The 14,688-nt window shown below is 39.2% G+C and overlaps 1 protein-coding gene across 3 annotated transcripts in view; it reads left to right on the top strand.

The window, feature by feature from the left end:
• Positions 1 to 12,485: 12,485 nt before the first annotated feature.
• Positions 12,486 to 14,688, top strand: part of ABCB11 (ATP binding cassette subfamily B member 11) — a 43,448-nt gene continuing 41,245 nt past the window's right edge. For 2 of the 3 annotated variants that reach the window (XM_019290237.3, XM_010406828.4), the window contains exon 1: positions 12,486 to 12,582. In XM_019290237.3, coding sequence (XP_019145782.1) covers positions 12,507 to 12,582 — 76 coding nt within the window. In that variant the 5' untranslated portion in view covers positions 12,486 to 12,506. The remainder of the gene's footprint in view (positions 12,583 to 14,688) is intronic. The other variant, XM_019290238.2, reaches the window with a different exon arrangement.

The following is a 14,688-nucleotide window of genomic DNA, read 5'->3' as shown; positions in this document are numbered from 1 at the left end:
GCAAAGACTGTTCTCAACAGCAAAATGAATGAATAAGCTTTTTTGTTAAAATTGATATGAAACTGAATGAGTAGGAAATTAAAACTGGGGAAAACAAGTAGAGTGGTAGGATGGAGCTGGAAATGATCTTGCCTACACAGTTGAGTGGATGATGGCAATGGCAGCCTTTCCCAGACTGGCTGGTGACACCTGGTCTGGCTGGTCCCTGACAAGAGCAGTAGAGTTGTTAGTTCATCCTCTGCATGGTGGGCAGCTCTTCCCAACCAGTTTCTCTCCCTGCTCCCTTTGGCTTGGGCCTGTGCATTTTTGCTTCTTTTGCCACTCATGAGTTGCCACAAGCTGCAGTATTGGTTGTTACTGTACTTTCAGCACTCTTGGGGCAGCCAGGAGGTGCGTGCAGCTTGCTGGAGACATGGGGTTTCAACAGGTGGCTGGCAAAGATTTCCGCTCCAGGACAAGCCTGGCAGAAGCACCTGTGTAGCCCTGCCTGGCCTAATTCTAATGATAGCCTCTACAGTGTGGTTGAAATGACCACAGAACAGCACTCCACCAGCATGCAAAGCCTGTTGCAGGGAAACATTGCTCAATCAGTGTCAGGTCAGGGGTCCTGCTGTTGTGGGTAGCAATCCTTTGCCATGCAAATGTAGGAGAGGAAAACATAAAACAAGTTTCTCCTTCTCTACCATTGTTTTTTTTTTTTTTCTCAGCAAACTGCTTTTGAACTTGCTTTTGAACTGCAGAAAGTAATTTCAGAAAGCTGAATAGAACCTGCTTAGCATCTCAGAAAACATTAAATGGGGAATTTTCCCAATAAGTTCCCTCTTTCACAGAGGATCCTCCAACTCTCTCAGAACACAGTGAGGGAGCTTACTGGAAAAGAAATCACATAAGCAAAATGTGAGCTCTATACATAGTTTTCTGGTAGCTTGGCGTGAGACAGGCTTTCCTTTGCAGAGAGCAGACCTTGATCAGGTCTGTCTGATTTCCTATTGATCCCTTAAGTATATTTTGTAATGAAATCCTTGACTCCTAGAAAGGAAAAATGGCCGCACTTGAACCATAACATTGGGAAAGGAAATTTGATTCTCCAGGGAAAAGCAAGAAGCTAGAGTTATTCCTGCTGGACAGGCAAAGGTGTTGAAGCGCACATTGTGCTGACTCTAACAAGCAAACCAAATCCAGGTTCTAGGGATGCAATCCCCCAGGACGTTCTGACCTTGTGGATGTTATGGGTCTCCCCCCATGAGGAGTCCCTTCTAGTCCTTAAAAACATATGTCTAAATATGTTTTCACCTGCCTCACACAGCCTTGTGAGCAGGTCATATTTTGCTACTCAGAGCAGAGCACACCATGGTTTGCTTCTTTTCAGAAGTCACTGGCTTCTCTTGCTGGCATTGAGAAGATGAGGCATCTGGTCCCAGGAGAGCAAATGTCAGCAGTATCTGGTCCTCCATACAGCAAGAAGTAATATGTTAGGCAACTGGTATTTTTTCCTGCATTTCTAATTTAAATAATGTGTGTGCTAGTGTACCCTGTCTCAAATCCTGTTTGTATTTTCTTAAAAATGTTAACATTTGTAGTGATAGTGTCTCACAGCAGCTGATGGTATACTTGTGGTCTGACAGGGACTGAATTAAGCCAGACAAACTTTAATTTCTAAAGATAAAGATCAGAGTAGGTGGTGTCATTTCACTTCACAGTTTCTTTGTTTCCCTAATCAATCCTCTTGATTGAATAATCTTGGTGGAGAAAAGATAAAAGATTTTAGCTTTTAAAAAGCCTCTATGTGAAACAAGAAACTCTAAGGATCAAAAGACAAACAGCCCCTGTTCCGACAGGCTTGGCAACTGTCTATTAGACAGGTCCTGAATGGCTGCTTCATCACTGAGGCTAGTAGAGGAAAGGGACTTGATTTCTAAATAAATAAACAAACAGTAATGACAGAAAAACCACATTGAGCACATTGATTACTATCGGCAGATAGAAATTTTTCTGTTTGGGAGTTCACTCAGAAACTACATGCCGACATGAATAATTAATATTTAATAGAGATTTGAATAAATCTTCCTAAACCAAATATGTGTGGATAGTCATATTGTAGTGCAGGTGCATTTAAGATTAGCTTTTCATATCACAGTATTTCCAAAAAGTCAGAATGATGAGGAGATGTAATGCTACTTTGCAAGGCTTTCTCAGTGAGAAATGTATTGCTTCTTTTGACAAAAATGTCTGGAAATTGCCTCACGTTTTTGAAAATACTCCTTTCCATATTGTATTTTAATATCAGGGAGAAACTTGCTCCAAATAACTTGTTTCTCTTTCATAATCTTTGCTGGATTACATAATGCTGTTCTGAACAGTCTGGGTTGAATGCAGCAACCTTTGCTCCAAAAGCTTTCATATCTCTTCTGAAAAGGTAGCCCAATTATTTAATTGCTTTAGACATTATTATGATTTATACTGTTGGATTTTTTGCTGTGCTAACACTTTTATTTCTGTCTTTATATGGCACTCAGCACACAAATACTCCAAGGTTTATTCATGGTTGTGAACTTTCAGCTTGTTATCTATAAATAAAAGAAGGGTGAGCTATCTAACCTGTTTCCCAGATTGAGAATGTGCATGTACACTGCTGACAGTGTATTTCAGATCCTAGTTCTCAGTGCAGTAGATCATTAGTTATCTGACTTGTCTGAAAGCCTGGCTGGCTGACAAAATGCAAGTATGTAGAGCCGATTTACGTATCTCAGGAAATCCCTTCTTTAGGGAAGACCTCTGGCTGGTGTTAGGTGGGTGGGTAGACCTCTTCTGGCCCCATCTGGTATCCATCAGTCCTGTGTAAGTGTCCTGGTATCTAAAATGGCACTATAGATTTTTAGGCACACAAATTGCTCCTTGCCTGTGCTACAAGAAGCCACCATAGTAGTCCCCAGAATTGATTTGCTGTGTTTTCTAGATCTTTTTAACAATTGTGATAATTAAGAGAAAACACTTCACAGAAGAAAGCTTAGACAGAGGTTACTATCATGCAATAAGTCATGGTATGTATCTTTTTCTGTATGTGTGAGAAATTTCTAGGTGCACTTTTCATGTTGTGAAGACATCTCAGTTCCCTTGAGTAGAGCTTCCTCTGCAATAAGGCCTCTGTGCACACTAAGATGGGTTAACAGTGAGTCTGTAAGAGTACCAATTACACTGCAATAATATTTGAGGAAAGCTGGTGTGACCAACAAGCTTTGTCCCATTTCAAAGTGGCAGAAAAAGAATTAGTCTAAAGTGGATAATATTTTCCAAATTTATGCCAAGTGCCAGGATTATAAATCAGCTGTTATTCTGCATGTACCAATTTTTAGTTAGTACATGAGCCTTAGGAAAGAAAGAGTGGTCTTTTCTCATAGTGAGTGTTATACCTTAAGCTGTCATTAAATCCTTTTGAAGGAAATTAGCCTCCACTACTAAGTGCTAGGTGACTTAGAACACTGCATACATTTACTATCCTTCCCTTTGAAATTATTTTTTTTGGGGGGGGGAAGGGAAGCATTTTTATTGTAACGTTTGTGAGTCTTATTAACTTCAGTTGGTTCTCTAAATGCTCAGTATCCATCCAGTCTGCAAGCACTGATGGCCCCATAATCCCGGCACTACTGACAAGTCCCCAGAGACCTGCAGGGAAACTGAGAGGCAAGTGAGGAAGCAAATTTTAACCTAATGTGTTAGATTAACTGACCTGGGAGAGACTTCACAGAAAGTCAGTGTGGAACCAAGAAGGCAGTGATGTGAAGGAATTGCTTTAAAATGTCCCTAGTATTCAGCTTTATTCTCAGTGTCCAGGTTTTATTACCATGCTTTCCATCGCCCTTTGCATAGTCTTCACCCTGCTACAGCATTTTGGGCTGGGGATGGTGTTGGCTTTTTGTGGAAGAAAGGACAGTAGAGGAAGACCAGGTACAGCAAAGAGCAACTATACTGGGTGATAGAAAATGTGTAAGCAATGAAATGAAGGTAGGAGAAAAACTACTGAATTGATTTGAAAAACATTTCTGAGCCCTCAGAAACTGGGGGGAAGGGGGAAATGAAAAAAAATGTAAACCAGCTTGTATCAGCTCTTAGAGTTCAGTGAATGAATACTTCTGCTGGTCTGACTTTACTCACAGTTTTTTGAGAGGAAAAAAACCCACTTTTGGCCTGAAAGCAAGCACAGTTCAAATAAAAGCAATTTGTCAAGTTATAAGCAATCTTATGAAGAGGTGAAAGGTCAAATGGAGATTGGAATTTAGCAATAAGTATAAATGCTATTATGGCACATCATAATAGACTGGATTTAAGATTCAAATTTAGTAGAATCCACCCAGTTGGATCTTAGGCCTTTGCAAGCTCTACTGCACCACTGCTCCTACTGAAATCAGTTAGCACTGGGAACAGCAGCAGCATCTTGTCTTGCACAGCTTGTTGGGTCAGACATACGGGATTTTTCTATTTTTCAGATGGTTCGTAGGCAGTATTCCAAAACAGTTACATTCGGATTTGTTCAGTAGCAGGCATATGCAATTTTTGCTTTTGGTAGATTGAGTGATAACTTAGAAGTGATTTATTACATGTATTCAAATTTTAAAACAAAACCACACTTACTAAGTGGAATTTATTTTATTCCCAAACTGGGTAACACAGCATGGGAGATGCTGAGCACTTGTGCCATAACCCAGATAAGCATGTGAGTGCAAACAGTCCTAACAAAGATTCCAGGAACTGGATTTCTGTTCTGACAATGATGTATTGATAACCCTGACTTTTTCAGCATATTCCCAAATATTTATCTACCACTAACTAGATGTATAAAACACCCCTCTAGAGAGATCTTCTTCCATGAAAGGTAACAAACACACGCTTGTCAAATGTCAAGTAAAATAAGCTGTGAATGTGGCATGGTATTTTGAGGAAAACTCTCCTGTCTTTTTTTTCCCTTTCTTGAGCAGAAATTAGAATTGGTGATATAAGAGTGAGACTGAAGCCAACAGGCAACATAATGTCAGGCGAAGCAAGCAGGACCCAGAACCTTTCTCATTACTGTGGATACTGAAGTAATGATACCCAGAAAAATGCTTTATTTTATTAAAACCTTTGGTTGTCAGTGCCAAACTCTCAGGAAAGAAGGGAGCAAGTACTGCCTCTTTGCCTCCGAAGCAATAAATTTGCACCAGTAGGCTATGGGAGTTTGCCTGCGGTCTCTGAGCACAGGAAGGAGGATGCAGGTTGGAGCACCTCACCTGCCAAAGCTCAGGCTGTGTGAAAACATCAGTACTTCAAAATATGTTTGGGAAGAGCCTGCATATCTGGCATTATATTCCAATTGACTTAGTAGTGAGTTTATATGTAATTATTGATGATGGATGAAGTTATGCTTAGAGAAAAAAGTTCAGTTATACTTCTCCATGAGTGCTCTTGGTGGGAAACCAGGAGATGCCTAATGCAATCAAGTAAAAAAAGTAATTCTAAATAGATTTAAGGGAGTACAGAACTTTTTAGAGATTACTTACGGACAGTCTATCTCTTGGAGGGCAAGATGCAATGAAGTTGCACTTACTATGGTCAAATTCTTGTCTGGCTAAGCTTAATTTAAAAGGAAATTGCAATCACTTGACAGTTTTAAAGCATAATAATAGGAACAGGATCACTGCTTTTATTTTCTGCTTGTACATCTACATTCTGCTCTGACATGGGAGGTTCAACATACCTCCATTTTTACTGCAAGCTGTATGGCTGCTCACTGTGCTTTATGTAAATACGTGTGCTGGTGAAATGCAGCTTCTTGTGCTGGCTGGAAGTTACCCAGCATGTTGCAAAAGTTGCAGTTGAGAGATGCTAGTTTTTATTGCTTAACTTCCTTGGCAGCATCAGTAGTGAAGAAAGTATGAAGAAGTGATTAGGTAACTGCCTTCCCTGTATAGTATTTCAGAGTACCTTTATGTCAAGGAAATTTTTCTCTTGGCATACGTATGCATGCAGAACAGACCCAGCACAGAGGCTGGCTTTCCTTCTTTTGCAAAGCTTATTAAAATTACCATTTTCTTTATAATATCCCTTACCCTGCTTGGAGTTGCCATATTCCTTTGCTGAAGCCTTCGTTTGCCTGCAGCTGACTTGCAGTCTGGATAGTCCTTGGCTGTTGCTCATCAGAGCCAGGGCCAGGCTTTCTTTGGAGGCTGTGTAGAGACCTACCCTCCTTGGCACAGAGGTACTGTTTTCCTGCCACTCCTACCTGCCCACACCTACATGTCCTGGCACTTCAGCCATTCCAGAGAACTACACCTCTGCTAAAGCTTGTGCAGGACCATGGCAGCCACCCAAGGGCCCAGGGTCAGAGACACTTTGAGAATAGTCCCTCTAGATAAGGAGGCAGAACTGTGTTTCATCACACCCTACTTGAGCTATAATGTATATTAATAAATCAATATAAACAAAACAGAGTTTTGGCTTGATCTGTAATCTGGTCAATAAACAAAAATAAAAGCCAATTTAGCTGGACTGAAGGAAAAGGCCTGTTTTTGCCACGACAACAGACATGTCTGCAAACATGGGACTTAAACTGATCTCTGTGAACTTTAATCAGTGAGTGGGACTTTATATCAAATTAATAAAAGTGCTGTAATTACAAGGTTTTCAGTTAGAGTGCTTTTCATAGTCTGTTTCTATCTCCAGCCTGCCAGGGAGACTGACAGGTCCAGTCTGTCCACAGTGGTCCAACTTTGCAATGTAAAGATCTACCTACACTTTTTAAAGGGGCCACAAACCCAAAATAAAAGAAAAACAAAAAACCAAAGGGCTCATCAAGAAAAAATATATTTTTCTGTAGTTTCCGGGAGGGAGAGTGATAAGAGGCATTCTGTGAGAAGCCCCAAAGGCATTTGTCTGGTGGCATTCAAGAGTGATTGGGAAAGCTGAGGCACAGGGGAGAGGCAGGCTCACATGGACATGCCAGCTTCTGACAGGAACAGGTCAGGTGGCCTGTGGGGCTGGTTGCCTGGAGCATGGGGCAGACACTCTGAAAGATGTCTTTTTGAAAGAATTTTTTATTTTAACATGTTGAGTTACCTAATTTTGATATAACAGTTTTAGTTTGTTTTTAAAATTAATAGTGTTGTTTTGTTTTGTTTGTTTGGGGTTTTTTTAGAAATGTTGCTATCTCTGCTATTTTTGTTTTCACAAGTATTTGGAATGGAGAAAAAATCCTTACAGCTTGCCAGACTTGGATAGGATCAATGCAATAAGTACGTGCATGTCCTGCTTCTGGTAATTTCCAAGAGCAGATGGGGAGAGGCTAACTATAGAAAAAGGCTAGTCACTGGAGGTAAGTCAGTCCCTGCTGCCTTCCTCCTGGACTCTCTGCTGCACCCACTCCAGACAGTATTTTCTAGTTTCAGTATAGTATATCTTTGTGACCAATAAATTATGACTTAGTGTCTCTGATCATGATTTAGACTGCAAAAGAAATAAATTTGTTTTTTTATTTGAGCTAGTCTCTCACCTGGAGGTTTCTGCTCCCAGCAAACAACTTGGACTTTTTACTTTTCGTAACAAGATAAACTCACCTTCACAGAAACATTCCATTTATGCCCCTAGGTAGTTTCCTGATTTCACTGTAAGGAAAGTGTCTGCTATTCCCCATTTCAATATTAAGAAATTTAGCTTGATTGGAGGAAAAAAAAAAAAAAAAGAGGAAATGGATTTCTTATCGATATACAGATTTTTGCTTGCAGTAAAAATTATACATCCAGCTATCAAAAGAGAAAGTCTTGCTCCTAAGTGTAAAAAACAAGGACACTTGCTAAAGATCTTTGGATAGGATAGTACATTTTTTTTGTAAAAGTTATGCTGTGTTGAAGGAAATAATATACATAAGCATCTCATGAGATTGACATAATCCCATTTTTAACAGCATAAATCACAGTCTCTTTGATGTACTGAAGTTCCCCACTCCCTGTTGGTTTAGTTCAATAGCTAATTATTCATTTTCTGAAGGGCTGACTAGCAAAAAAACTGAGTTTTCCCTTCCCAGAACATCCAAAGGAAATAAAGTACAAGAGTACTTGAGGAGATGGAGTGGATTTGGCTAGTTTTTCCACTAGCAGCTGTAAAAAAGGGAAGGTGACTCTGTGGGCTTTATATTCTCCCCTTTGCTCTGCACAGATGGATGATTTTTCAGCATAGATTCATTTTTATGGCTGATGTCATAAAGTCAGGTCATAATTTATTAATCTCCAGGATTTTTGTAAGGATGATTTGAGAAAAGCAGAGATTTACAAGGGAGCAGAGCTCTTCAAAAGGGTTGGGGTAGCCTATGGTCTCAGCTCCAATTCATCACTGCCTTAATCTGCTTCCTTAGCAGTTTGAAATAGGCTCTATGCACACTTTCTGAATGCTTAAATGAGCAATGTCTTTAAGTGAGAGTAATGAAGTAATTTCTGTAAAGCTAAAATTGTATCGTCTTTGTCAAGCCAAGTCTTGTCTGAAGATACTGGGTGGCTTTGTGTGCAAGTGCAAACTTTGCTCAAGTACCTTGAAAAATCAAAGGCATTGCATTGTCTTTGGCCACAGTTCCTGAAAAAGCTGTCGGAGGGGAATGAAATAAAGCAGAGTTCTGCTTTTCATACAAGTTTTCTTCCAGCCTTTCTACTACCATGAAGGTAACTGTAACTCCCTGCACTTCAAGTAACTTTGTTTTTCTCTGACTCTGTGCTGGGGTAGACTAAATTATCACTGAGATGTTCTCTCAAAGCTGTGCTGTGTACAGCGGTATAGATGGAGACTTCTTTTAGTTAAAACAGTGGGAAAAGACAGCAGGTTTGCACTTAGTTATGCTATCAGTGTGAACACAGTAATGATGCTAAACAAGGAAAATTGGATTTCTGATTAGTTACATTTAATTGTGACACACTTTTGGGCATGAGGTTTCATCATGGAAAGTTTGAGAGCACAGACGACTTGAGAGCTGACAGTCACTATGATTAAGACATTGTCTTTCTATCTTGTCCTATCAGTCAGGGCCCTCTGTAGTGAGAACTGATTTCAGAGAGGGACTAAACCCTCTTTGCCATTTCCCTCTAAGGTATGTGGTGATACTGTCTGAGGTCATAGCATTGTCCTCATCAATGTCCCTTATTGAAAAATCTATGGAGGGCTTGTCTCCAACAAGAATTCACTACTACTCAGGAGCTTCCAGGCTGTAAAATCTTAATTTCAAAGGAAAAATTGTAGAAAGTTAGAAGCCGTGTGGAGAGGGGCAAGCTTACTCAAAGCTTTTGAGCAAGTTTTTAATCTGCATTTAGCTTAATCTCTGAACCAATTATCATGTTATTCAGCTGATGTTGCTATGTACAGCAGGGACAAGAGTACACAATTACTGTCTGGCAAATTAAGTTGCTGATAAAATAATGCTATAATAATTCTTCCTGTACATTCACAGTTGACACTGAACTGTGCCGTGAATCACATCTCTCCTAATGGGAGAGAATTTGCTGAAAGTCCTTGCAAGGAGTTTCAAAGATAAACTGAGACTTTTCCTTGAGTTTCAATGCTTCCAGATAGCTGTTTATTAAGTCTTATCAGAGGAACAGAGCCACTAGCATGACCCAGGTACAGCATAGAGCACACAAAAGCAGGAGTGAGGCCTCTCTATCAAGATTTACACAGCCTTTTAAAGATAATTTAACCAATAGTTACTAAAAATGTACATTATTTTCACTTTCCTACCAATTATTCAATAACACGACTAGGAACTGTGGAATTCTCTATCCAGTCATTCCAAACTACTTTTACTGCAGAACATGGAGTAGTAAAAGAAGGAGAAGAAGGTTTAGAGAACAACAACAATCCTCCATTTTGGTATTTTTTACTCTTATCTATTTACTTCAAAGAGAAGCCCAAAACCTCTAAATTTTTCACTCTGTGACAATCTTACATAGTAGTCTATCACCTAATTCACACCACTGTATTTTCTAGTTCTTGTCTGACTGTTGGTAATTTTTTCCAAGGTTGGAGGCTAAAACAGTGTTGTTCAGGAGGGTAAGAACCCTTAAAAACAGGCAGAGAAATATTCTCGGCACTCTGGGTTCCTACAACAGTGAACTGTTTTCCAGAGAACTGCCTGGTCTCCTCATGTTTAACTGTTTTCAAAGTGCCCTGACTTTGTTGTGAGATTGCATTAGTCCAATTTAAACACTCCATTAGATGTCAATGAACTGAAAACATTGTGGCCACATGGTTATTGACCCGGGTGCAAATACCCAATGCCCAATTGAAAGATTCAGTTCTGACAAATGGGTTAAAATAATTAAAATATGCTGGGAAAGGGTTGGGTGCCCCACTGACTAATTGAACAGGGTCCTTACAATTTGTCTATGATTCTAGGATTTTTCACAGCCACGGGTGAGTAACAAATTTATCCTATTTCATATTTCAGAGTTAACTGATGACACTTCCTTAACTAAAAGGTACTTGTATTTTTTCCTTTGGGACAATTTAGGCTAAATGCTGATTTTCTGTGCACAGTTAGTGTTGTTTTGGGCTTTTTTTTTTTTTTTTTAATGGGACAGTTCAAAGAACAAGACATTCAAGTTCTATTTTGAAGCAATATATGTGTTTCTGCATAAATGCTATCATTTATATGTGAGGAACCTAACTTTAAAGAAACATGAAGAATAGTGCTTTCAGGGCCAATTTTAATTGGTTTTTTTTTTTCTCCCCCCCTCTGCTCCCCTTTATGTTAAATAAAGATCTGATCTGCATAAAGACATGATTTGAAATAGATTTCAGAGGGCTTTGGATCAGGTCCTAATGTTACTTCATTTACAGGATGTGTTCCTTTGTTAACAGTTTTCAAATGTTACTTATTTAAGTCTGGATTTTGAATTCCTCAAAGATTTTTGTTCCCCCAAAATTGAGCAACCATACTGTAACTGGCTAGAGTAATATGCTATTTCACTTGAGTGCAGTTTTTGAGGTATTCTCTGCTACTACATCCCATCTACCCATGCACACACATGGGTAGATGGGATGATCTACTGTCTCTTATTTTCTCTGATTTCTATTATCTCAATTTTAAATGCAGATGTCAGCAACAGTATTTTTCAAGATGTTCTAAGTGATCCCCCCTAAACATTCAGACCCTGAAGAAGGTTATTTTAACAATCTAATACAGCATGCTAATCTGCTATACTAATCTCTCTAATAAGATAATGAATAATGCCTATGGGACAGGACAGTATTTGATGTGTTGAGCTTTAGAAAAAATAGGAAAAATGTTTCCTTTCAGAAATGTGGGACAGTCATAATTTTATTGGAAAAGTAACATTATTCCAGAAAATTTAGCTCTAGCAAATCTTGGCAGCTAGAATTCTTATTCTAGTCTATCAATCACTGGGGTTTTTTCCACTCGTCCTGTTACTTAAGACTGTATCAGCATTCAGGCTTTAAAAAATCAATTAAAAAATTGATAAGCATTTGTTAAAATGAAATAAGAATAATTGAACTATGCTATCTAAATGCTTAATATGCTTAAAATAAGAGGCTGTAAGAGGTTTATTCAGAAGTATAATCACGCAAATGTTGATAGTTAAAGACTGGAAGAAGGTGTAGTAACTGTGCCTTGGGATACATTACATTAAACAAAGGTGTGGAGGAGATGACGATGGTTATGAAAGGGCGTATTTTGGGGATGACTTCTGCAGCACTTTCCCCTGGGTGCATCTTGGATGCCAGGCTTACCTGGCAGATTTTGCCTCACAAAAGCACTTCTTTAACAAAAAGGTATTAATTTTGTCTTCTTATTTCTTTTTATGCATGATGTCTGCTCAGCATGTCAGTGTGACTAGTTAGGAATAAAACTGTCCAGAGGAGCAGCTCAGGTAGCCGAGAGCTGTGGGAGTGCAGTTGGTGGTGGTGATAATGCAGATGTCATTGTGGCCCTGGGGCTCCCACCATTCTCCCTCCTTGTTCCCCAGTTGTCCCCTGTCATGGTCCTCCCAGCTGTTGCCAGCTGGGACAGCACAAGGCAGGGGCAGGTCCTGCTGCTCCCTTGTAACTGAGGCAGGATCTGTCCTGTTAATGTCTCAGCCTCTAACCTGCTCTCACAGATGCCACCCTCACAGAGGCAGTAGTTCACTTCAGCAGAGCTGTCCCTGGGGACAGGGCTGTTTTCTGGGAGCTGCCAAACCCCACAGAGTGGCCTCCACTCGAGGCAGGAGGCACTGAAGCCTCAGAGGCCTTGTGCTCAGGGTGAGTTGCACACTCTCTGAGGTGTTTTCCTGCTCTATTTTCACTGAGTCAGTGACATCTGTCCTGTTATAACTTGTGCTGTAATCAGTGATATTGTCCTGGGATCATGAGGGCAAAGCAGGAGTTTAGCATAACACTGTTTTATGTTCACAGATGGATGTATGCTGATACTCTTTCTCTCCCCCTCCCCACACCCCATCTCTTTACAGGACTTTTGATTGAAGTAAATAACCATCATGTCTGACCCAGTTGTTCTGCGTAGCATCAAGAAAGTGGGAGAGGATAACTATGCTTTTGACTCGGATGGCAAATGTAAGAAGTCTGTATGTTATAAAGCATGTAAAATAGGTGGTGGGTGGCCTAAGTGAAGCAAGTAGTCTACAGAACACAAAGCAAATAGTCTGTGGAATAAATAGTGTTATGTGGTACCTGCTGTCATAGGTATCTTGCCCCCGAAACAACTTTTCTGTAAAAAACTACATATAACAATCCCTACCCATGGACTATCTTTACAGTTTAACTAACAAGTTCAAGGTATCTATATAGGTTTTTACACCCAGTACTTTGTTGTACAAGTAAAAGGCTTTTATCGAAGAAAAAGAAGTACAAAGTGCTGTCTTCCATAGTTTCTTCCAGCAAACACTAATATTTGCAGTCATACATATATTAGGCAGAATTCTTATGAGCTAATTCTAAGTGAAGATCTGCATTGCCTCTTCTTATCAGAGCTTGTCCTCCTTTCTTCCATTTTTCCTTTTCAATGTGCATTTTTCCATTTTGTCAGTCCAAATGCAGCAAGAGCCAAGGAGAAACATGAAGAGAAACTGCTAAATATTTTGACTTCTGTTTATAAGACCTGAGAAAAGCCAAAAGAAAATAAGGATGTTAAATATTTATACAGATCATAAAGTACCAAGGAAAGCAAACCAGTAGCTCATAATGGAATCTAAATTGCAATAGAAATTAAGGGGATATGTCCAACTTCTGGGACAGAAAACTGTTCATCTCTTCCAGACACTTACTTTGACCTCCCAAGTTGTTTAGACTTAACTTGCTGGTTTGAGGAGTTGGTTTTTTGTCTGCTAGTTTGTTTTACACACTTGTTGCTTTTACTTGTTATGAGATTTTGGCAAAAGACTATCTTCTGGCAAAAGACTATTCTTCTTTTGACAGTTGGGGTTTTTTTGGCCTATCAGGTGAGTTTGCCTCCGGTTTCTCAGTTTCCTTGGAAATACACTCTGTTTTCTGCTTAATCTAAGGAGCAGGTTGTTGAACTGCTAGAACACCTTTCCCAAAGCAGATAAAGCTTTAAAACATCGTTGGGATTCTACTGATTGGCCTCATCTCCAGTGGGGTTTGTTTCAATAACCACCTTTTGTACAAATTAGTTAGGATGAGCTCTCTCTGGGTCAACCCTTGAGCACCACACCTGTAAGTGTAGTTAAGAGACAGATTTATTTGGGAACTTTTTGAGTACAATTTTTCATCATTTGACTCTCACAGATATTCTTCCTTGTGTGTTCTCATAATAGCAGTAAACACTCAAATTCTTGCCAATGTTTTTCAGCTTTTCATTGAGTCTCTGCTTCCTTCTTCTTTTTCTTTTTTTTTCCAAATTATAAAATTGCTTTCTTAAATACCTTAATTCGTCTTTCAAAATTTTTTATGGCACTCAAAGATAACTATAGCTTTTTTCCTTCTGGGTTAATAAATTCTTTTATCTTCCCTGTATTATTTTATTTTCTATGAAATCATATTTTATCCTCTTATTCTACTTTGTCAGTTCTCACAGTGTGAACTGTTACTAATCTATTTTTTCCTTTCAAATTAACATCCTTCCAAATTCTTCTCCGGCTTAAAAACTGCTGGCCCACAGGACCTGGCCTGCAATTCCTTACACTCTTGAATCTCTTGAATAGCATTGGTAAGCTCTTGTTTCCCTCTTCAAGTTCATAGATTAGGGGTTTTTCACACTTGGAGAGTGCTTGTTTTGCTCTCTAAATTCATGACTCAGAGAACTTTTTCACTGGGCTCTTGTTTCTCCCATTTTCCTCCCACTAGCCTTTTCTTTAAGTTCTTGCAAAACACTTTGCATTACCAGACTATAGAGGAAGCTTTGTCTAAACCTTATCTTTTCTGATAAACCTTAAAGAATCTTTCAGAAAAGGTTTCAAACCACTACTGTTGTTACCTGCTGCCAAACTTCAAAAACCCAGATGTTTATTCTTTCTTCACAAAAGAAAGGTTTTCTAACACCAAATGATCCTTTGTAATAATAGTTTTACAAATTAGAACTTTCCTGGAAAATGTCTGGGCTTCTTGGGATACATGTGCCCTTATTGAAATAATATTTTTTTTACCATCCCCAAGTAACAGAGAGCAAAATACAACCACTAGAGTAATTGTTAACTAAAGCCA

The sequence above is a fragment of the Corvus cornix genome, chromosome 7, assembly GCF_000738735.6.
Source record: "Corvus cornix cornix isolate S_Up_H32 chromosome 7, ASM73873v5, whole genome shotgun sequence".
NCBI lineage: Eukaryota > Metazoa > Chordata > Aves > Passeriformes > Corvidae > Corvus > Corvus cornix.
The sequence above is the reverse complement of the archived record's forward strand: the minus strand, read 5'-3'. Positions and strand labels throughout refer to the sequence as shown.